The 26,508-nt window shown below is 24.6% G+C and overlaps 1 protein-coding gene across 1 annotated transcript; it reads right to left on the minus strand.

The window, feature by feature from the left end:
* Positions 1 to 1,306: 1,306 nt before the first annotated feature.
* Positions 1,307 to 25,496, minus strand: LOC100207933 (calpain-5). Its single transcript, XM_065789045.1, has 13 exons — positions 25,307 to 25,496; positions 16,567 to 16,698; positions 15,384 to 15,592; positions 12,705 to 12,897; positions 12,106 to 12,189; positions 10,712 to 10,821; positions 10,299 to 10,376; positions 10,046 to 10,223; positions 8,315 to 8,440; positions 8,037 to 8,233; positions 2,206 to 2,336; positions 1,973 to 2,109; positions 1,307 to 1,740 (listed from the first exon to the last, which is right to left on the minus strand). The coding sequence occupies exons 1-13, from the start codon at positions 25,460 to 25,462 to the stop codon at positions 1,549 to 1,551; spliced, it is 1,923 nt and encodes a 640-aa protein (XP_065645117.1). The 5' UTR covers positions 25,463 to 25,496; the 3' UTR covers positions 1,307 to 1,548.
* Between the last annotated feature and the right edge of the window lie 1,012 nt (positions 25,497 to 26,508).

Raw genomic sequence — 26,508 nt, forward strand, 5'->3', positions numbered from 1 at the left:
ACGAAATGATGATATTTCGAGGTTTCTGGGACCAAATTTCTTAAACTTTAAAATTTTTTATTTTGTCATTTTAAAGTAAATATTAATCAATTTAGATAAAAATAATATCTAAAACGTAACTTTAGAAGGATTTTGTTTTAACAGTGTTCTGCCACTTCAAGGCTTGTGCACTTTTATTTAATAAGTTTGCTTATATATATAAAATTTATTTCCAAAAGTTTCAATTTCATATATATATACATACATATATATATATATATATATATATATATATATATATATATATATATATATATATATATATATTTAAACAACTTTAAAAAGTATTCTACACAATAGAGTGCTCCATGTTCACAATAGAGTGCTCAAAAAAGAACAGAGCAATATATATTAGTAGAAAATCACTTAACACAATTTTTTTCCATTTTACACTGTGTTTCATCAACAAAGATTCATCAGAAATATATATATATATATATATATATATATATATATATATATATATATATATATATATATATATATATATATATATATATACATACATACATATATATATATACATATATATATATATATATATATATATATATATATATATATATATATATATATATATATATATATATATATATATATATATATATATATATATATGCATACACATTCATACATACATTTATATACAAAGTATATTGAAAAATACGAATACGACATTAAAAACAAAAAAATTTTATTCTACTGCTGTTTTTTGTAAACTTTTAACATCTCGAGTAAAAGAGAATAAAAAGAAAGGAGTAAATATGAAAATATGATTTAAAAGAAATAAAATTCTTGAAATTGAAAGAAAAAAAAATTTCCAAAAATCTTTTTAATTAACTCCCCCATTAAATAATTCTGTGCTTTGCAAACTAAGAAAAAATTTTAATGCGTGAAAAACGTGATTAGAAACCGTATCCGCGTCGAAATCAGTTTATGAAAAATGATTTTCAGTTTTAAATTTTCAAATTTAAAAACGTTAATTGAAATTTGCATAGCAATAAAATGGTAAGAGTTTGAGTGACCCAAAATACTCATAAAAATAAAAAAAATAAAAAACGTAGATTAAAAAGAAACATCATTAACCCTTCAAATTTGAGCGCCATATCTTGTATATCTAACAGCTTCATCAAAACTGAAGTCTTATTAGATAACAGAACTATTTATAGACAACATTTAAATTGGTTATAAACTATTTTATAATCACCTTCTCCTTAAGCAATATATTCCCTAAAGAACTTCAATAACAAATAACAAAAAAAGAAAAGACGATCAGAAAAAAATCGTTTAAAAATATATACTATTTTACAATTATAATAATTTATAAATAAAGTATGATTTAAAATCTTAAAAAAATTACAAATAAAAAACAAAATAAGTGTTTATATAAGAGGAAAAAAATGTTCAAAAAATAAATGCAAAACTGTGAATTCAATGAATTGATGAACTCAATGGATTGATTACTCAACTCATTTCTCATTTATCAATCATGAAGTGATAAAAGTTTATTTACAGAAAGGTTAAATTATTTGAAGTAGTTATCTTAAACGATATTGTTCCTTCGGCTTTGGAAACTGCTCCATCGCGACCTTTTCTTTCCATGAGAGAATGGGTTTCAAGAACAGTTTTGTTGTTGACTTCTATTGCATTATTAATTTCACCAAGAAAGGTATCGGGTACCAATGTGTTGGCATCCCATACCTGAAAATAATATTCGGTTTAAAATACATCTGAAATGTTTTTCAAAAACAAACTTAATTGCTTTTTGAAAAACATCTATATTTGGGCTATGTTGATTATATCTAATGATGGTTAAAACTCTGATAAAATAAAGTTAATCACTTTTCACGTTTTTATAAACAATTCAAATAACCGAAATTTAATTAAAAAAAAAAACTTTAGAATTTAAATCTTATCAAAATCGAAAAAAAACCTGTATTTTGAGCAAACTTTCTGGTTTACGCAAATAAAAGATGCCACCATAATTAAATGTAGGATTTAAGTTATCTGTGACTACAGGTGTGCGAACACTACATCCTTCACATTCAATTATGCAGTAGGGATCAACAGCTAAAAAAATGAAAAAAACGACAAAAGTATTTTTTCATTCAACTTTAACAAATCATCATTATCATAAATCATTAAATCGTCAACAAAATATCTCACTCATGCTGGTGCTTCCTTTTTTCTTTAAATTATTTACTGCTGTAACTATCACTGACACTTGCAAATGAGCAGGAGCACACCATGGAATAAAAGGACAACAACCAGGAACAGGTGCATCTTCAGTTAATTGTCTAATTCAAATTATAACCAATTACTTTATTAATTACTTTATTATTATACTTTTCATAATTACATAAATTTTCATAATTTACATACTTTTCAAAATTACATAATTATATTTTCATAATTAGTGAAACAACATTTAAAAAAATAAACTTTAAAAAAAAAATGTTTTTAAAATAATATTAATAAATTTTTAATAATGAACTTTGTTCAACAAAAAAATTTATAGAGAACACCTAATAACTGTTTGCTTTTTGATTTTTTTTAATGGGGTTAAAAAGTTGTTTGCAGTTTCACACTTGTGTGATCAAATGGTTTTCCATAGTGCCATTTTTTATTTACATATAACAGTTTATATTTGAACAGAGTTTCATTTCTTCTAGGTAAAATTTATAACAGAGTTTCATTTCTTCTAGGTAAGATTTATAACAGTGTTTCATTTCTTCTAGGTAAGATTTATAACAGTGTTTCATTTTTTTTACGTAAGATTTATAATATGGAATTATAATAATTTCTTTTCTATACTTTATTTATAATAAATATTTTTTCTCTTTAGAAAAGATTTCTTTTCTATGTACACGGTATGATAAAAAAGAATAAAATACTTTAAATAAATAAATAAAAAACCCAGAACAAAAACGTTTTTTTTTAAAAGGCTTTCATATTCAACTTCTAATTTTGAATGGTAGCTATGGTAACTATAAAGCAAATATCGAGATAAAATGAGTTATGCATGCCTGAGACCAAACCTTCATAAAAATATTATTCTGGATACCTTTCACAAATATTATAAAGCAACATTTAGATAAATTGTCAGGGTAGATTTATTTACATTAGAATTAATTCTAGTAGGTAGATAGTAAGAGGCGGATTATAGGAGGTAGATTCTAGGAGAAAAACTTAGACAGAAGTTCTGCAGTTACTCAGAATTTTTATTTCTAAAGTATTTTCTTTGTCTGATGTCATCAGATCAGTTTGTCATTGCTTTCTTTATATAGTCTTCACTGGTGTTTTTGTGGTTGATTTGATAACAATCTTCAGTTTGACCAAATGTTTTTTTCAAATATACACTTTTTGTTATTTGCAAATTTCTTATAATTTTCTGTATTTTTATTCATTTTTTATTTGCTCTATATTTAAATGGTTAATAATTTTTTTGTTTCTAATTCTAACAAATTACAAATAAAGCAAACATTAATAACAAAAGAAAATTCAATCACAGGAAAAAAAATGTAGAAAAACTAAAAAAACTTCAGTTTTATTTTTATTTTTTATTTCAATAGTGATTTTTTTCAAAACAAAATTTTCTCACATTCTTTACATTCTTACATTCTTTTCTTTTCTTTATATATTGTTTCTCATAATTTTAAAGTTTTTTTTTTGGTTTTTTCTTTTTGTTCATTTTCTTTTTGTGATTACTAATCAATTTTAAATTAATTTTAAAAGTTTATTTATTTATTTTTTTTAAACATTTAATACACATAAATTTTAATCATAAATTAATGGTAAATTAATTTTTGTCTAAATATTCAAAAGACCTTTGTGTGACTATAGACTATAGATTTTCTAAATTACAAAAATCTCAAATGATGTCCATGCATATTTAATACTTAAGTATTTTAAAAGACGTGATCAACGTGTTCTCGTAAAAGTCTTTACTACTAATATAAGACTTATTTTAGAATATTGCTCTCTATTCTGGGCACCGTACTGCACTGAATAAACGCAGTCGAAAAAGTCAAAAGATTTTCACTAAGAAAATACTCCATTTGGAACTACTTTAAACTTGTCGTATAAAGCTTCATGTTATAAAATTCTGAACAACATAGTTTGTCTTCATGTATCGAATTTCTTTTTAACATTTATATTTATACTGATGATCATAAACTTAAGTTACACAAAAATGTGTCAATTTAATGATCGTAAATATTCTTTATCTCTCGTATGTGTTTTTCTTCATCTCGAGTTGTTAATATTTAGAATAATTTTCAAGAGCTTTAAAATAAAAATTAACTCCATTAATTTTGAAAAATACTATTCCTGAATCCCATTAATGCATCTTGAGTAACAGTTTTCATTTTTGTCATGGTTGTACTTTATTTATTAATTTTGTAACCTTTCGTGTATTTATTTTTATTTTTTTGGGGCACGCTTTCAGAGTCTTATTTGTTTTTTGGAGATGTGTGACCTGTGTAGAATATGTATTTCTTTTCAAATAAATTTAAATCAAATCAAATGCAATTGACTTTGCAATGATATCACAATTTTATTCTAAAACATGTTTATAATAAGTCAATTTCCAATTTTTCAACGTTTTATAATTATTCATAACAATTTTTTGTGTTTTTGTATATTATGTTTTAAATCATTACAAACTATGTAATTCCACAAACTTTTAAAACAAGAAGTAAATGATGTTATTTTATATATATTGTATTTTGAGATTTATGGACAGTATGAAACTTAAAGGTATACAAAAATGTTCACATCTTTTAAATGGGAGTATTATCAACAGTAAAAAAGAAATGAACAGATGCCATTTTCCAGCAGGCAGGAAAACAAGACTCAATCAAACGCTTATTAAATAGTTTAGAAAAAATTGAAGAGAGTTCTAGAGAACAATTTTGTAAGACGGTGACATGAATGTTGGCTGGGCCACAAGCCATGGAAGAGTTTAATCGAGATATGACTTTAGCAAAAGAAACTGGAATGTCTAACAATGGGTTAACCTGTTTAATTGGAATGGAAGGAAGAGAATGGCCATAAGATTCGAGAGACGAGTTGGAAGAAAAGTTCTTTACAAATAGTTTAGACTAATCCTTGGGAGAGGTAATAAGATCAGTTGCATGAATTAGAGATGGAATGTTAGACCTACACTTGTTAACAATGCTGTTGAAGATTTTCCAAAGGTCTCTAGAGCCTAACTTTTGCGATAATATACAACATTTAGTGAGTTAAGAATAATGGAACTTAGCATCTGACAGCATCTCTTTACATCAATTTCTTCAATAATAAATACCGCTTGTTCTTAAGAGAAATGTTCTTTTGAAAAAGATAAAAAAAATAATTACAATCATATATAGCAGCTGCACAAGTGGGTGAAAATTATGTAGTAGAATGAGGCTTGACATGGAACCAATAAGAAGGAATAAAAGCTTCTGTCTTCCATTTCTGCCTGAATCCAGGAGGTTATGTAGGAGGTGTAGCTCAAGGACCGTCACAAAGAAAATCATGAAAAAAGTCCCAGTCGGTTTTAGGGTAGTAATAAGTAGTGAATTGATAGGGTGAGTGCAAAAAGAAAGTATGGGCATTAAAGTCATTAAAATAACAATAATATTGGCAGAGGGGTAAAGAGAGAGAGCATGGTCAATTTCATCAGAAATTATATCTAAAAGAGTGCAGTCTTGGAAAGAAGGAGAACGATAAAGAACAAAGAGAAAAGAGATAGAGTGAAGAGGTGCTAAGCGGTAGCACATAAAAAAATGGTCAAAAGACTCTAGCCTGATTTCATGCAAATAAGTGAATTGATGTGTATGCATACCCCTAAGGGTATTACTGTTATGACTATTTGAGTCTTTGTGAATCAAAGAATAGTACCCATCAACATTGAGATCAGAAGAAGGAATAGCAGAATTTAAATTAGTCTTACTAAGAGCAAGCAAGTCTGGTGAATATTGCAGGAGGTAAGATTCAACTGATAGAAGGTTGCTTTGCAGACCACAAATATTGGTAAAAGATATATTAAGACAGTTAGGTTAAACTTAACATTTTGGTTTACATTTTGCATAGTTTAAATTTTAAGAGAACTTGACTCATTCATAGATAGAGCACAGCCTCCCAAGCAATTAACAGGAATGAGAAAATTGCATTTTTTCAGTCCTGATAATTAATCCTAAGTTGTAACATAGGGTTTCTTATTTGGCCTCAACAATGCGTACCAAAAGCATTAACAAAGACACCAAATGCAACATGGCGCTGTTAAAACTCTGATGTTTTGCAGATGTTGATGGAATCAGCCTCTCTGAGAGCTACAATAGAATTTGGAAAACCAATTCTATTGTAGCTTTTTATCAAGGCACTACCTCTAGCCTTTACTCAACCAAGAGCCCCAAAGCAGGGGATTTTTGTTTTTAAAAGTCATTCAAGTAGTAGTTTGTTTCTCCTCACCTTTGCCTAATAAAGCACATTCTACAAGGAGACAGGGCATGGGGCAGGTAGTTCTGGGTTACATAATACCAGTAGTAAATGACTGGGGTTGATATTTGACTGGGGCTAGGGCCGGATTTGTGACCGGGCTACATAAACATTTATACATCCTAAAGTACAATTTTTTAAATTCATGATATATTTTGTATATGTATAATCATCATTACCATTATTTAATAAATAGTAAATATAAGTATATAAATATTAAAAATTATAATATATAAAAAATATAAATTTTTTTCTAGCCCCGGCAATCAACCCCTGCTAAATCTTATAATTTTGTCGGGGCCAGATTTTTTTTATTGGTTATATATAAAAGTTTTTTTTATTGGTTATATATATATATAAGTTTTTTTTATTGGTTATATACATATAAGGTTTTTTATTGGTTATATATAAGTTTTTTTATTGGTTTTATATATATATATATATATATATATATATATATATATATATATATATATATATATATATATATATATATATATATATATATATATATAATTTGTTGATTCACCTCCTCAAGGCCGTGAAGGCCACTACAAACGAGGAGGCTACTTTATTGTGGTTATAACCCTCTCTCAACTCTATATCTCCAAAACACGAACCTTGACGAACAAGGCCGCTGCGCAGAGAAACAAGTTGAGCGCGGTACTACCAGTTTTTTTATTGGTTATATATATATAAGAATCTTTTTTACACAGATGAGAATCTAATTTGGTCATAACTATTAATTTCAACTTTTATTTCAATGATGATTTCAACTTATTCAATAACATTTCAGGTTGCTGTTAAAAAATTTCTTTTTAACATTAATGTTTTCAAACATTTTAAAAATCTGGTAAAAATTTTGTGAAATATTTCTTAATTTTGAATGGGTAATCAGTAAAAAATTTAAAAAAACAAATATATTGGAAACAATATATATTTTCAATATATCTAAATTTGTATTTATAGAAAACTTTTTGGATATCCAGAAAAACTAAAAGTTAAAAGAAATATCCAAAATTCAAGACATATCCAGAATTCAAGACATATCCAGAATTCAAGACATATCCAAAATTCAAGACATATCCAGAATTCAAGACATATCCAAAATTCAAGACATATCCAGAATTCAAGACATATCCAGAATTCAAGACCAGAAAAAAGTTAATCTATAATCTGTATATTCTTATTTTTATCCATTCATTTACTAGTATCATGACAACTTTATCCATTTATTTACTAGTATCATGACAGCTTTAATTGCCAGACTTAGCAAATTTTAATTACCACTTAAATTAAAAGATTTGTATGAAAACTTGTGTCTTTTTCATTTTATCCAGTAGTTAACTTTTTCTTTATGTATTAATTTTTATCTTGACTTATTTTTTTATGTATTAATTTATCTTAAATTTATTTTGCAGGTTATTTCTAAAGTAAAATATTTTGTTAATTTATTAAAGTTTTTATTTACAGAAAATAGATAAAAGAATAAACTTAAATTTAAGAGACAAAACCTCAAAGAATTGCTTTGATCTGTGTAAACACGAAGCAAAAAATTTCCGTTAATACCAGCTTCAAATGTTGAAGGAATTACAACATATCTTCCAGGATCAAGATCAAGCCTAATAAATATTTCTCTTGAGTTAATAAAGGTACTATTGCCAGCTTTATCATAATTTTGATGAATCCTGTAAATGCGATTAGCTTCAACCTATTAAAGAGTATAAACTAATTACAACTTAAAACAATTTAATTTTTGAAATTTAACTTTTGTTAATACTGTTAGACTCACTCTAAATATCATCATTCCAATAGTTAAATTTTCTCCTTTTCCTTTCACCTTTTCTGATCTTCTATCTGGTTGCATGAGACTAATAAATGCCACATCTGTAGCTTTTGTGGTCATATCAAAACGAAACTAATAATAACAACAACAACAAAAATAACAGTAATAATATCATATTTTATAATTGTACTTAATTTAATAATTCAATAATGAACCATTCAAAATAATTATATAAGTTAAAATATTAAACTTTAAAAAAGTTAAAAGAAACATTTTGAAAAATATAAAATTTTATTATTTTGCAACAACTATGGTTGCTGTTGCAGAACAGTACAAATTTAAACTTTTCATGCTGTTAACAAAACAATACTAACTGTTCAGCGACGCATCCAGGCTGAATTTGATACCCGCATACCAGTATGGACCCCCAAATTTCTGCCCAAACTCAACTTAAAAACAATTTCATATAAGCACCAAGTTTGTCATGAAAAAATTAAAATAAATGCTTGCTATTTTGCAATGATAAAATTTGTCAGGAAAATTACAAAATTGTTATTAATATTGTTTAGAAAAAGAAACATTTGCAATTGTCTTTGAAAACAGATTATAAATGTATTTTAAACCAATCAGAATGCTTAATTCAAATTCACCTGGATTAAATATGGAATACGTTACAATTGGATTAAAATGTAAAATGCACGTTTTAAATGGATAAAAATATGCTTAGCATTTTATATTTTTATAACTCCTTTATTATACATTAAAACATAATTAAATATTATAATTAATAAAACTTCATAAATTAACATTAAAACTTTTATTAAAACATTAACTTGCTTTAAAATTCGCTTAACATGAGTTTCTCCTCTGCTTACGTTTTAATAACTATATTTACTATACAATTTAACTCTATAAGCTTTAAACTTTCTCATTTTAAACTATAGTAAAATTGCAGTAAAAATATAAATAAATAGTTTAAAATAATAAAAATAATACATAAAAAATTTTTTAAAATGTAATAATATAATAATCACACCCAAAAACTTGATTTAAAAAGTAAGAGAAGAACAATATAAAATTTTGGATGACCTTGCTATTCAATTTTAAATAAATATAAATAAATTGTTTATATAACTATAAAAAATATATAAATATTGTATAAATTATTAATATAAATATTTTGTTTATTAAATGTTATAGTTATAATGCTTCTATCACAAGTACCTGCAATAAAGGGTACTCATAGGAGAAGCATTAAGAAAAAAAATTTGAGTTTATTCTTTATATCAGTTAGCGAATAAAGCATATAAATAAAATTTAGCAGCAAACAGATGTTGATGTTAAAGCTGTCAGTGTAACATTAATTATTTTGGTTAATTATTTATACTTTTATTTCAAAAAAATGTAATTTAATGCAATTTACGCAATTGCTAGATATTAAGGTGAGTTATATTATATATATATATACTTTTAAATTCATCTTCTAAAAAAAAAGGCATAGACTACTAAAAAGAAGACTAATATGCCCAAAATTTTATGGATACGTCACTGCTGTTATATATTAGTCAACTCTAGTTGATGCTGATATATATTAGTGAACTCTATATAGTGTTACATTTTAACAACACTAAAAACTATATTACAGGTATCTTTAGATAAAAAATATAAAAGCATTTTTTGAAAAAACGATTTCTTTTTGCAACTCTTATCTTTAGATATAAATGAAAAATAACTTACTTGAGGGTTTCGAAGAAATGTTTCTTTATTATTGACACATCCTCCAGCACTATTACCTTCCCATTTACTTTTTAAAGAACCTTCATGATAAGTTTTGTTAAAAGAAATAACTGATGTATTAACCAACATGCATATGGTTATATTTGTGAAATGTTTGCAGAAATCATCAAATGACATCCTTGAAAAATGTTTTTAAAAAAACGTTTGAACAGTTTAAAGTTAATAAAAAATGTTTTAAAAAAATAATACTCACCAGAACTCACCATCATTTTCATTTTTTATTCCCAATTTTTCTCTTTCTTTGACACTAAGTTTTTTCCATTCTGCAGATCTAAAAAAATTCTGCAGATTTAAAACATTTCTGCAGATCTAAAAAAAATTTTGCAGATCTAAAAAAATTCTGCAGGTCTAAAGAAATTCTGCAGATCTAAAAAAATTCTGCAGACCTTAAAAATTTTTACAACAGTTTAGAATGATTTTATTTTTTTGATTTGTGGTGGGGGGTTCCATACTCTTGCCTACCTCTTACATATACCTTTGCTTGCAAACTGCATTGCAGCCCTTCTGCATAATATTCAAGTTTTTGGAAATTCAAGAATAACTTGAGTTCTTATTTTATATAAAGTTTAAAATTAATAGGCCTAGTATAATTAAATTTAAAATTACCCATCAGACCATGCACCATTCCATTCTTTTTCACCCCAGGGATTTCTTAATTTGACCAAATATAAAGTTTCGGTATTAAAACTTGAGAAAAAATTTTGCCCAAGTGTAATCTAAATAGAAATATGTATATACATATATATATGTATATATATATATATATATATATATATATATATATATATATATATATATATATATATATATGTATGTATATATATATATATATATATATATATATATATATATATATATTTATATATATATATATATATATATATATATATATATATATATATATATATATATATATATGTATATATATATATATATGTATATATATATATATATATATATATATATATATATATGTATATATATATGTATATATATATATATGTATATATATATGTATATATATATATATACATATATATGTATATATATATATATATATATATATATATATATATATATATATATAAAGTTTCGGTATATATAAATATAAAGTTTCGGTATTAAAACTTGAGAAAAAATTTTGCCCAAGTGTAATCTAAATAGAAATATGTATATACATATATATATGTATACATATATATATATGTATACATATATATATGTATATATATATATATATATATATATATATGTATATATATATATATATATATATATATATATATATATATATATATATGTATATATATATATATATATATATATATATATATATATATATATGTATATATATATGTATATATATATATATATATACATATATATGTATATATATATATATATATATATATATATATATATGTATATATATATATATATATATATATATATATATATATATATATATATATATATATATATATATATATATATATAAAATGTCAGTGTAGAGCAATAATAAATTAGTCAAAACACTTATCTAACTTTTACCTTCAACATCATGTTTCTCCATCATTAAGTTCATCTTCCTGATGAACCTACTGATGGAGAAACTTGATGTTGAAGATAAAAGTTAGATAAGTGTTTTTATTAATTTATATATATATATATATATATATATATATATATATATATATATATATATATATATATATATATATATATATATATATATATATATATATATATAACATATAAATAAAAAGTTATAACAACTTATTATATAATTTATAAAAAGTTTAATTTTTTTATTTTGTAAACAAATAAAAAACTATTTATTTACAAACTAAATTTATATAATGTATTTAAAGGGCAATAAAAAAATGATATTTAACAAAAATAAACAAAAAATAGTTAACGTAAAAAGAACAATAACAAAAAAACATGTTTCTTTAACTTTATAAAAGCTTATTAAAGTTTTTTTTGATAAAGCTTCATACTTTTTTGACAGCACTGATTCCATAAGCATGTCCTTTAATTAAACCAGTATCCAATTGAAGCTCCATTTCATTTCGATTTGTAACCTAAAAACAAAAAACATGCCAAAAAAATATAAAAAGTGGAATTTATATAAAATGCAAAGTAATAGTAGACATAGGTGTAATCATCAAACTTGAATTTCACATCTCATTTTAACTTTAAATTACAGAACTTTATAAATTTAGATTTAGGAAAAACTTAAATTTTCTCAAATTATATGAAAAAGTATGAAAACAACCAGCATCTTCAAATATTTTTTACAAGCACTGTGTTTGTAAAAAATTAAAATATTTGTTTTTATTTTACCAAAATACTTTAATTATTATAGTTTGAAATTTTTCAAACAGAACTTTTGTACTTTTAAAACAATATTGAGAGTGAAGTTTTAAAAAAAAGAAAAAAAAACAGCATTGTTATTCTTAATTAAGGTAGTAATAAATTTTTTACAAAAAAATATATATGCATCTAAAAATGCAAACATTATTGCAAAACAAAGAAAAAAAATGTTAGCTTTATGAACTAGATTATTTTTTCAAATATTTTATAATTAAAACCTTACTTTGATTGAAGCACTACTCATTGACTTTCGCTCCATCAACTTGCGCAACTTAGCATGCAGTGCCATCTTCTTATCAAAATTATTATGATAATCTTCTTTTACTAAGTCAATTGTTTCACTTACTCCACCTGTAAAATCAACCAAAGCATCAGCAGGATTTCCAGCTTCAAGAGCTTCATACGAACCAGCTAATCTACACAACAGTTTTTATTGTATGATTAATGTTTCATATAAAAGTTTTTATTATATGATTTATGTATGATTTTTATTATATCTTTTATTGTATGATATATGTTCCGTATAACAGTTTTTATAGTATGATAAATGATACTATATACTTGATTTTATAACAATAGTAAACATACTGGAATTAGCAAAACTATATAAAGAAAATTTTGTTAGCATTTAGTATTTAGAATTTTTTGTTGATCTGTGAGAAAAAAGTAACAAAATACTAACTTTGTACTTAAATACTTTTTTTACAGTCTCTAATTTCAGATAAAAATAAAAACTTTACAAAAAAAAACACTATATTATGTAGTTTATTTAACTTTAAGTATACAATAAAAACTGTTACTATAGTAACATTTATCATACAATAAAAGCAACAAATTAAATTCAAAACTCTGTTTTGAATTTAATTTGATAATCAATAATAATCATATTAAAAGTATTATAAATAAAAAATCAACAGTAAAAAACTCAACAGTACTAAACAAATATGGAAATAAAGAATTTGATATATAATTTGATATATTGTTTTCCTGATTCATATAATTTGCAATCTTTTAAGTCGTCTGTTAATCTTGCTTTGTTAACTTCATCTTTTCTCTTCCAGTAACCATCTTTAATAGTGGTTGCTTGCAGCCTTGTTGAAAGTGTATATGTAAAAAAAATTAAAAAATATCAATGGCAAAGGGAAGCCTGTTTTTCTTTTAGACTTTTTTGTTTATTAAGCTGATGCTTTAGTTAACAGTCGTGGTCAAATAAATTTAAAACAAGTACGCTCTGAAAAGATTAGCAGCGTGTGCAGACAACAGATCTATAAAAACTTTTTTCTTTCACTTTGGAGAGAAGCATTTCTATTTCTATTATACCTTTAATTATTTCTTTTTAATCTTTTCATTTAAAATGAAACTTGTCTTCCAATGGATATTTTTAAAACATTTTCAATCAACTAAATTTTCAACATATATTCCTTAAAATTATTTTGCTTGGTGATAACATTTTGGAAAAAAAAAAGAACTTCAAAATTTTTATTGACAAAAATCAATTACAAAAGTTAATCTTAAAAGGTTTACACAAGGTCCAAAATATCAAAATAATTTCATACTATATTGACAACTAAATAAAAAGTTAAATAAGAAAAACTTATAATCCTCACAATTTCCTTATGTTAATAATAATATAATGAACTTCTTGTTGTGAAATTTGCAAAATTAAAAATAATTCTTAATTTGTGGGTTAGATAAATACTAAAAACACAAACACAGCAAATATTTACCTATATTTATTCTCAATTCTATATATTCTGGAAATATAACTTTATATGATGATTTTATAACATTTATAATAATGAAACTAATTATGCATCATTCCACAACTAAATTTATTGGCCCAATAAAGCAAATGGTTGGCTGCTCATTAAGCTAATGCTGTCATCATGCATGTTTATTTAGTATTAGTTTTTAGGCATTATAGCCCAACATTATGTTAAAATTAACGTTAAGTTATCATACATACATCCAAGTTATCATACAGCTTATTGGGCTAATGTTGGCTTATTAGATGTTTAACAATCAGGTAATTATTTAGTTAAAAGTTATCAAACCAGCTACTCAACAAAACTTTTCAAATAATTAATCAATAGTGTTTAAGCACTCTGCAACTGCAAATTAAATGCAACTGCACCAACCAGCACAAAAATGCAATCAACCCAACTGCGTATTAAATGTTGTTGGTCTAACTAATGACTATTGCACTGGGTAAAAGGTGGACGGTGACAAAATATTGCATAAATGGTATCACCCATCATTTAAATATGGTGCAGCTGCATTTGCAACATTTTTTTCACCACACAGTCTTGTATACCTTGTGTATGTATATAACTTTACCCATAGGGTAACAAATAACAAATTTCTAATTTTTATAATTTTAAAAAAGAAACTTTCCTTCAAAACGGAAAAGGCCTCAATCCAGAGACTTGCATTCCATCAATTCATACTGGACTATAGGAGTCCTGAAATTAGAAGCCTGAGATCCAAATTCAAATTGAAAATTTAGTTAAAAGTAGGTTTGAAGGTGTCAAAGGTTATTTTAATTTACATTCCTGCTGAGAGCTCCAATTTTTCTTATTTGTAAAAGCTGTGTAAAAGCAGTTATTTAATTTTTTAAGAAAACATCAAAGAATTTGAAACCATTTATAAGCAAAGACAAAAATAAAAAAAATAAAAAAATAGAAAAAGATTAGTGCCAAATGCATCAAGCGCTTCATTAATTTTAGTTTTATTAAAATTCAAAAATGATTATTAAAAAAATAATCTGTAGAAAATAAATTAGAAATTAAGTGCAGACATTTTAATTTTATCACAGTTATTAAAAGACATTCTTCTTTCAAGTTCAAAAGTTATAAACTTAAAGCTACTTTATGGTAAACTAAAAAAAAAACTAAAAAATTACTTGGCATAAGCTTTCTCTAAGAGTGCACTCCAAAATTCATTTTTTGATTTAGATTTTACATAAATTAGTTCACCATTAATTGTAGGAAGACGATCGTCAATAACAACTTCTATCCATTCTCCAAATCGCCAAAATCGAAATCTGAAGATTCCTAGATAGTCTTCTGGTTTTACAGATTTAAAAGTTAAGGTTTTATGGTTTGGAATCACCTAAAAATTAAAAAACTAAAAATATTATACATTTATTTTATATATATATATATATATATATATATATATATATATATATATATATATATATATATATATATATATATACATATATATATATATATATATATATATATATATATATATATATATATATATATATATAGAGTTTTTTCCTTTTGAAATTTAATGTCAGCGCAGGAAAAAGCACTAGTTGGACGGACATAATTAGATTGGTGAGTGGGATTTTAAAAAGTCATTTTTATTTGCTATTTCTTTTTTTTAAATTGCAAAAAAAAAAGTTTTAAATATATTGTAAATAAATTAAAAGAGCAAATAAAAAATAAAAAAAAATAAAACAGCAAAAGGAACATTTTATTTAAATTCTTAATAATATAATGAAATTAAAAATATTTTTAACTTATGCTTATTATTTGTAATATGGATTAGCAAACTTACAAAATTGTTAGCATTATAATTTAATTTATGCAATTTTATAGTTTAATTTATGCAATTTTGCACTAAAAAGTTTTTGCAACAAGCTTATGCTTACATATTTGCAGAAAGAAAATTGAGATTTCAGCAGTTTTTCATTACTTTCATATACAATTAGTTTCTGCACTCATCCTTTTATATATAAATAGTTTCTGCACACATACTTTCATATACATTCTTTCATATATGAAAGGATGTATGCACACATCTGGTAATTTAATTTTTATCTTCACCATTTTCAACATTGAATTTTTAAATTTTCGTAATGAAGAATGAAATAGGAAACAGCCATACTAAGATAACTATATTGAAGTTCATGAAAATAATAAAATAAATTTTGCACATAAAAAATTAATTAACAGTTATTCATGTCATTTGTCAATAAAACAGCTATTTTAACTGAAAATTTTTTCTTTGTACCTTGTGTAAATATGACTAACGTAGAAATAACTATTATTTAAAATATTAGTCAAACATACTTTAGTATAAAGGTCTTTTTCAAGAGCCAACGATGCAGCAGCTGCAACAAACCAACAATTTCCAACTCTACCCTGGGTAACATCAGCACTACTTGCACCATCAACAAACATTTGTGGGTCATCGCATATTTCCTGTAAACAAAGAAAAACAACACTAAAAACAAGAAAATAAAATATAAAAACAACAGTAAAAATAAGAAAATAAAATATAAAAACAACACCAAAAACAAGAAATAAAATATAAAAACAATGATTTGAATTTTTTTGTATAACCTTCTGAAAGTTATGAGACATACTAAAGCTGAAGAGACTCTTTTTTATATTTAACATTCTTCAATTTTATATGCATGTCATTATAATGCTCTCATAACTAAAAAACTTGACAAACAAGAGTGTATTGAGAAAGAAGTTGACCAAGGTACAGGCCTTTTTAAGAAGCGTTACGCAGCTCGCATTTTGCTTGCAAAAAGGCAATTTGCCTAAGCGTTCAGCAGTTTTGCGCTACACAAAAACTTTATAATTTAGAATATTTAAATTATCTTTTGATTGTCGTTAATGTGACGTTTATTCAGAAGAAATAAAGTCGTAAGTAAAAGCATTTAATCGCAATTGTAAACTAATAGATTTTTTGTTAAAGAAACAGTTTGTTTCATAATTTTTTGTTGTTGTTGTTAAAAATTAGTTAAAAAAAATAAAGTGTTTTAAGTTTTATCTTAAGGAATTAAATATATAAATTCCTTTTAAATATAAAAATTATTCATAATCAGGGATGCAGTAATCAGGGATCCCTGATTATGACTAATTTATGCAGACATAAATTAGTCATAATCAGGGATGCGGAGTCCCAAAAGGACTCAGGCTTTATATCTCTACTTTTTCCAAGTCTGTAGTGTCCAGAAGCTCTAAACATGATTGTTGACTTAAGATCTGCTATAAGAAAAAAGTTCATGAGATTTAATGACTTGAAACTTATTGTTTTTAAGCCTGGAGTCCTGGAGTCCCGGAGTCCTTGCCACCATTATACCTAAGGACTCCGGACTCAAAAAACGATTGTTCCTCTAACCTAAAAGTCTTAATTTTTTTCCTATTAGTAGTCCATAAACTTATTTATATTTTTAGAGCTTCTGGATACCAAAAACTAGGATAAAGTAATCTTTTTGTGACTTTCAAATCCAGAGTCCTTTTTGGGACTCCGCATCCCTGGTCATAATAGTTAAAAAAATGCACGATTTATTTTTATGTAAATATTTTATTAATAAGATATTTTGTTTATTGTTAATTCAATAACATAAAGTTTTACTGACGTTTTTTTTTTAACTTTTGTTATAGTGAGAAAAAAACAAACTGTTTGTATGATTTTTAATGCATTAATAAAATAACTTTAATTACAATGCGGTACTTAAAAAGACGCTAGTGACGCAATATAACTTCTAACGATGCAAAATATATTTGCTGAGTTGAGTTACTCAGAAATGCGTTATGCGTTTTCGCTACGCAGCGAAATCTCGTAACAAGGCCTGAAGGTACTAACAAGGATATTGCGAGATTTGCCCTTCAAACATTAAGCTTACAAAGCAAGACTTCTAAAACTGCACAACTACATGTCATTTTAAAAATTTTACTACAACAACAAATTGTAACTGGGGTCATACATATTTTCTGATATAATTACTGATCAAAAAAAATTTCTGAGAAATTGTCCTTAAAATAACTAATTCATATTTTTCTAGGTTATATTGGATTTACTGGTGTAAACTCAATATAACCTAGATCATAAAACATTTTAAAATAAAAAAATGACCATCTAAAATTTTGAATTCTGTTTTTTTTTCATATTTGAATTTAGCACCTTCAAAAATAGTTTAGGTACTAGTTTTAGCTTCTTTTTTTTCCCATTCAAACTATTCATAATTAGTAATTATTCATAATTAGTAATTTAAATTATTCATAAAAAAGTACCATTACAAAATCTATAATTACAGGCACTTGCGAAAAAAAGGCATTTTAAGCTAAATTTCAAAATGTCATAACTTTTCAACCGCTTGAAGGTAGGAGTTAAAACTTTATATTTTTTTGTTTCATTGATTAAATTTACGGGTTAAAATTTTGAATGACTGTCCTCTTTTTACCTGAGCCCTCCCTTTAGATGCAAAAAATGTTTTGTTCATATATGAGGCTCATTATTAAAAAAATAATAATAATTTAGGAATATCTACATATTTTTACTATATTCAACACTTAAGACTTTCTTTTGTAAAAGATTAATATTTAACTTTATAATTTTATATTTTACCCATAAAGGCAACCTAAAAAATCAAAAAATTCATTCACAAATTTAAAAAGTAGATTTTTGATGCCTTTGTTTTGGACTTTTGATGGTATACACAAACTTAGGAATTTAAGTAGCGCCAAGATGTATTTTTTTAGTTTTTATATAATGTAGACTAATTATTTGGAATTTGCTGATAAGATACAATTCAATAAAAAATCAAATTTGTCTTCCCTTCACTTAAAACCTAAGATCAACACTGATTTTACGAATCAATTTTTTATTTACACACCAAATACTTCACACGCTGAATGCTAAACAAGTATAAAAACAAGTATAAATATTCAAAACAAATCAAACTTTAAAAAATTTTTTTTTAATGCTGTATTTATATTAATTACGGTATGTTGTTATATAATTATGTAATTACATATGCTACTGTACCAATGCATTATTTTAATTGTTTCTTAAGCTGATAGTTCACAGTTGCTGTACCTGTTGCTGATTGAACATTTAAAGATGAAATTTTGCATAAAAGTTATTTTATTGGAATCCAGTAAATATTTTCTTTGCGTTTAAGTAAAAGTATTTAAGAAGTTTTATGATATTCTTGTAAAGAACATCTTGTTTTGTTAAAATATTTCCATTATGGAGCCCAAAAACTATTTTACATCATAAACACATGTTACATAAACTTCTGGTGAAAGTAGTATTGAATGGGTCAAATTGCTGAATGGATGAACCTTTTTTATTTGTAAAGTACCAGAAATTGTGGTACAAAATGGTTTATTGTTTCTAGAATTGTTGAACAAGTATCATAAGGATCTTCTAATCTAAAATTTATGCAATTCAATATAACTACATAGAAAATGTCCTTTAACATTTTGTCTAGACGAATCATACATTTTCTTAGAAACGTACAGAAAATCTAGTCTTTATATATTTTGTCTACACCAATCATAAATTTTTCCATGTTAAATAATAGCAAATAGTGATTGTAAATTTGTCCTTGCGACAAATTACTAGACACACTTTTTTCCATTACATCAGTTTTCATCACATGAGTATGATGTAACAAAAAGATACAATTCTACAGATACCTTATAATCGTGTTCATGTTGACAGATGCTAGATATGTTTTTATAATTTTTATATTGTGGACCTATACTATCACTAAAATAAATGTTCATGTTGCATTAAAATAACTGAGTTGCAGATAATTTGAGATGACATAAACACTTTTAAACTTTATCTCAATGTCTTCCAAAAAGTTGATAACTGAAATGTCTTCCAAAAAGTTGATAATTGAAAGGATGTAATTTGCTTGACTGCTGTTCTGGACTTTTGTACTGCATTTTATATTAAAAAACCAAAAGTTTTAAGCCTGATAATAGTTTTTTTCCTGCAATGCCAAATATAACAAGTCTTGGAAACAGTTGTGACCAAGTTGTCTAAAATAAAATATTCATGCGTGGACATACAAGACGAAAAACAGCACACATCTCCTGGGAAGGCTTGATGTGCTCAAATCAATAGCTTCCAAATTCATACAGATGTATTGCCTTTTAAAATTAAAAATCAAGGTTATAGCAGAAACTTTTTGTAAGCATAAAAAGACAATTTATAAACAGACCAGATAAAGCATTTAAACTACCGAATGATTAACTTTAATTTGAATGACATCAGGATATAACAGTATTATTAATTGTTTTACTCGAAGCTTGCGGTCTCCACAGTAGCAATTATTTCAGAGTCTTTAAAATACACGCCGCAATCTACAGACTTTATAGTTTATTCAAGCGTGTTTAATTCCAAAGAGTTTTAGTAAATGACATCATTGTAGAATTTCGATAAGAAATCTTAAAAAAAATTTTGTTAGCAATTTATAGATTTTTTTTTCCATTTTAGATTATTAAAGAATTTGTTTAGTTACATATCATTATATAAAAGTTTTTTTTTTTAAATCATAAATTACTATAGAATTTTTTTAGTTATTTCAAATTAATTTTTTGCTATTTTTACGAAGTTCGCATTAAAAATAATAAAATATTTCAGACATTTTAAGCTTGTTTATTGCTTTAAATTAATTTTGTGTTATATTTATTGTTATTAAATTATTATTATCCGTATAAAGGTTCTGTTAAAAAAATTATTTTCTATTTTTTAACCTTATAAAATTTTAATTAACAGCATTTAGGAATTGTACATAAAGTATGTACACTTGGGTAGGGGAGAGGGGGTCTGCAAAGAGCGTATATGAGATGGAGGGCACGAGGTCAATTATAAAAGTACGGAGACACTAATGTAAAAAAAATTTCATAAAATGTTGGGTAGGTAGGTTAAGAGCGTAGATAGTTATAGGGAGATGGAGGGTACTCAAAAAACTGTAGTAAAATGAAGAATGGGAAAGGGAGGGAAAGTAGGGTCGAAATTCAGGCGTACGTACATTATGGATGACCCCTAATTTGTTAAACTTTTTATCGGGTTACATATATTCTCGAAATACTTATTTAATCAAGCGAGATATATTTAATAAAATTTATTCTGTAAAACATGTATTGCTTATTTTATTTTATTTTTAAAGTTAAATAATTACTGTAATAGATTACAAAAAAAGTGTAGTATAATCGAATCAGTTTTGAAATCGAAATCGTTTAACGAAAAACCTTTCAGTGTCAATTTTGCTAGTTTTTTGATAAGAGAAATGTAAGATACTTGCCAAATATGACATATAAATTAGGAAATATTAAATATGTTTTTTAACACGCGCTTTAACACAATAACAATTTTAATCACCATCTATCTTGAATTATTGCCATAAAACATTATTTATTGCTTTAATTAATGAAAAGCTGTCTGTTTTATGCTCTGTTATGCATTGATGATCTTTTAAAAAAAAAATTTTTTTTTACTTTACATAGCCATTATGTACAAAAAAGTTAATGTTTGTTATTATTACTATTATTAATACTGCGCACATCAGTTTATATTTAAAGAATATAAATAAGAATGTTAATTAATTTGTAATACCTAAGACGATACTTATTTCCTTTATTTCAACGCAACAAGGACATTCTTTTTCAAGTGGCATAGTTTTACAATATCCATATTTACACCATTGTTCAGCGCTAACACTTAAACGACTTAACTCTTTCATCCATACAGGTTTTTTTGTCTTTTTTTAAGAGGTTTAGAGTTGCCGACATTTTAATTGTTTAGTTATCAAAATCCAAATGCAAAATACAAAATTACCTTAATAGTTATATGCAAATCATCAAAATTTATCAATTTCCACTATCTTGACATACTTAATATTTTCTAACTATAAATTAAAGAATTTGGCTATCATCTTAATAAATGATGTTGTTTACCAAAATTATTTATCAATAAAAACTTTAAAAATTTTTCAAATGACATTTCGATAGGAAAACAAAAATGCCATAGCAATAAACGGCTTAGATAAACTAAAAAAATGTTCCCATTATTTACATAAAAAAAAAAAAAAGATTCAGAATATATAATAAGGTGATCAACGACTTTTTTATATATTTATTTTATTTAAGAGTGTAATATAAAAATCTTAACTTTATCTGGTTCTCGCGCTCTATAAAAAAATATTCCTATGTTTAGCTTACTATAAAATTTATAGGAAAGTCATACGATTGATAATAAACGCTATTTTAAAAAACAAATTAAACAATAATAAATAATATTGATTCAAAAAAAATCTACAATGACATCAATTATAAAATATAAAAATCTTAATTTTGTTTGGTTCTCGCGCTCTATAAAAAAATATTCTTATGTTTAGCTTACTATAAAAATTATAGGAAAGTCATACAATTGATAATAAATTGATAATAAATATTTTTAAAAACCAATAAAACAATAACAAATAAGATTAATTAAAGAAAAAAAATTTTACAATGACATTATTTACTAAAACTTGGAATTAAACATGCTTGAATAAATTATAAAGTCTGTAGATTGCAGCGTATATTTTAAAGGCTCTGAGAGAATTGCTACTGTGGAGAAAGCAAGCTTTGAGTAAAACAACAAAGTTTGTTTTTGTTGGTATACATTTATTATTTTGTTTTACATAAAAAAATTATGCCCAAACATTTTTTTTATCATTCTCTTTAAAATAAACACAACTTGTCTCGGCACTTTGGGATCCCTTTAACTATTACTGTTTAAAAAAAATGCATTATGACAGTTTAAAAATGTTTGGACAAAAATGCATGAAATAAAATTTAATGTGAAAATTAAATTTTTACTCGGGGATTTAAATTAAGATATTTATCTGTTAGGTTTTTGCTAAATTAAAGCCAGCGACATTGAAATATGGCAGAAAAATACTAGAAATTGCATTCAATTATTTTTATTATATCTTTTTAAATATTCAAAAAGATTATAGGTTAATTACGCAATCTTGTATTGTAACTATGAATTAATTTAAGTGAAGATTACTTAAATTAATTCATAGTTACTTAAATTAATTCATAGATTACTTAAATTAATTCATAGATTACTTAAATTAATTCATATTTCATTAATCAGTCCTTAACACAGTATCTTCTTCTGTCTAGAATATGTTTTCTATTAAATAAGAATTAATTAAATAAATGGTATATATAGTGTCTGCTTTAAAGCACCATTAATTATGTTTTATTGTTTACAAATATTGAAATTTTATTGAAACATTTTTATACTTTGTAAAAGAAAGACAAAAAGCATTTAAAACTGTTATTATTCTTTTATTTTTGTAATTAGTTTAAAATTTATACATTCCTAAACTGATACAATATGCAACATTAAATTATAGTTTATTAATTTACATAAATGTACATTATTATTTTTTTTTTTAGATTTACGATTTCTCTTTAAAATTCTCTTGTTAGTCAAGATGTTCAAAATATTTTGAGGTTTAATATAAAACTTTAGTGTGACAATGTCAGGTGTCAGGCTTTAAAAACATGCCCTAAATTTTCCCTTATAAATTAAATCATCTTTATAATATAGCAGAAGTAGCAGAAATTAATAAATATAAAAAAAATATTTTGTCTTTACCACTTCTACTACTACTAACCTTGCTATATACAAGTGAAGACATTTGCAATTTATTAGAACTGCACAAAAAAATGGAGACTCAATATTAGGTTGGTTTGGTAACTTGTAATATTTTCTACTTGCTTTTTTATTAATCACTGTTCATCATATACCTGTGCTAGAAACTGGGTGAACTTAGCTCAAATATTTTTACTTATCTATGTCATTGATAATATATTTTACCTGTTTTGTACCCATTAAATGTATCTTGTTAACTCTAAATATATCTTATTAACTTTCTTGAATGAGTATAAGATACAATAATTTGTGATTTAATAGATTTTAATAGCAATAACAATAGTCTGTCTAAAAAATACTTCTAAATTATCTTTTAAATCTCAGAAACACACTCTTTCAATAGAAAAAAATGTTAGTTTATTGTTGGACATTCTAATTATTAAAGCTTTTGTCTATAACGATACTTTTAAACTCTTTTACATTCTACTTTTCTGCAGTACTTCTTATGGTCTGAATATTGTCACAATCTTACAAAAGTCTCCATATCTCTTTTTAATAATCTATTCACAAATAAACTCTAGTAACAAGTGCTTAACTGATTATTGCTTTCCTGCCTGTTGGATAATGGTATCTGTCACAGATGACCTGTGATTCCTAGTTTTAATCTTTGGTGATTGCTATGGCGATTGATTTTTTTAACTACCGTCTAACCAATCTTTATTTATTTAACAAATATTTATTTAACAAATTTCTAATATATAACTTTGAGACTAACAACTTCTAACATTTTTCAACAGATTCTAAATCTCTCTCTTTTCTATGTATTAGTCAACTGTTAATTAGCAAATGAAAACAACTATTAATAGCAAGCAAGTACTAGCAAAAGAAAGGTGTTGTTGCAAGTTAGATAAATGCGATTAAGCAAGGGTATTTGCTATAAAAATGTCAAAAAATTTAATTAAGTCCAGCATGGCGACCTTTCTATGAGCTTTTTTTATACAACATATCCAAAAAAGTTAACCTTTTTTTACCTCAAACAACGCTCACATTTATTTTTTCTAAAAATCTTTTAAAACTAGAAATTTTCTGCTTTTGAGGATTTATGCAATTTTTTTTATTCCTAATTAGCTATGCTGCAATTATTAATATTTAAAAACTAATTAATAAAAGTAAAATTAAAATTATATTCATTAATTAGTTAAATTAAAATGATTAAAATTTTAGATTAAAAAATTTATTTTAGAAAACTATGTTAAAAATATAAATTAATATATAAACAGTTATATTTTTTCTTTAACTTTTATTCCTAAAAAAATTAAAGCGCTAAGTTATCATTTTCAATACTAAAATTTCTAAACTTAACAACAGCTTCAAAACACCAAAACCCATAAACTCAAAACTTACTCCAGGTCTTTTCCATACTGCAGAAAATGTTGGCTTAGAAAAGAATAATGATTCATCAGATGCAGGAAATTCAGGGTCTTCAAACAACTTTTTGTTTGTTAGGCATTGGCTTTTGATACGGTCATATTGTTGATTCTTGTAATAAGTATATCTCATCTGCAAATAAGAAAATTTAATTTATTTTTTGTATATATATTTGTTTACATATTGTATCATTTATATAATTATGATAATATAATAGTATTGTATTACATATTACTATAACTATTCATATGTAATAAACTTATTATTTAATAATTTGATTATTAAAAAATGTTATCATTTAATAATTTAATTATTTAAAAAAAATCTTAATTCAAAAAACCATTCATAAAATTTGTGCAATAAAAAAATAGTATGCTTTACAACAACAAGTGTAAAATATTAATTCATAAAACTTGTATTTTGCAATCAAAACTTGTTGCTTTTTCATTTCAAGCATCTAAAATTATTTTAAATAAGCTTTTTAAAAGTTCTATACCATCCCATACCGAACCCAATTTTTGTTTTTGTTTTGATACCGTACGTTTAACGAGAAATTTAAATGCGCGCATCTTCTCATCACTTTTTACAAAACAAGACAATTCGATTTTTTTAGTGCTCATAAATAAAATTCCTATAGTATAGTACTGTTAAATGAATAAATATTATTAACAAAACTGCTACTATAAAATTTTAGGTGCCAAATTAAACTTATTAAATTTTAAAAAAGCATTTACTTTTGCTAAATTGAATTCTTCATACATAGTTGTTTTTTCACACTGTTTGTTCCATACATTAAAATCTCCATTCATTGAAATCACTCTATATTATTTACTTTAAAAAGTTTGACAAAGTTTTATAGAACACAATAAATATATTTTTGTACGAGCATTTGATTTCACACAAATATAGTTTAAAATAATTACTATTCGAGGTTGGGGCCTGGATTAACTTTTAGAGGGAAAACATAAAATGACTCGTAAAACTTAAAAAACCTGAAAGAAAACCTGACTTTCTAAAATAAAATGACTAAAAGGTTTAAAGAACTAAGTGTTTAGGGTAAGAAGTAATATTGCTTGTAATAGTAATTCGATAATGGATATTTGTAACTCCGTATACTGCACATGAGAGCCGGTTTGGATCATTTTAAATTGTGAATAAATTATCGAAGCTTTTTTTAT

This window comes from Hydra vulgaris, chromosome 01 (genome assembly GCF_038396675.1).
Source record: "Hydra vulgaris chromosome 01, alternate assembly HydraT2T_AEP".
Classification (NCBI taxonomy): domain Eukaryota; kingdom Metazoa; phylum Cnidaria; class Hydrozoa; order Anthoathecata; family Hydridae; genus Hydra; species Hydra vulgaris.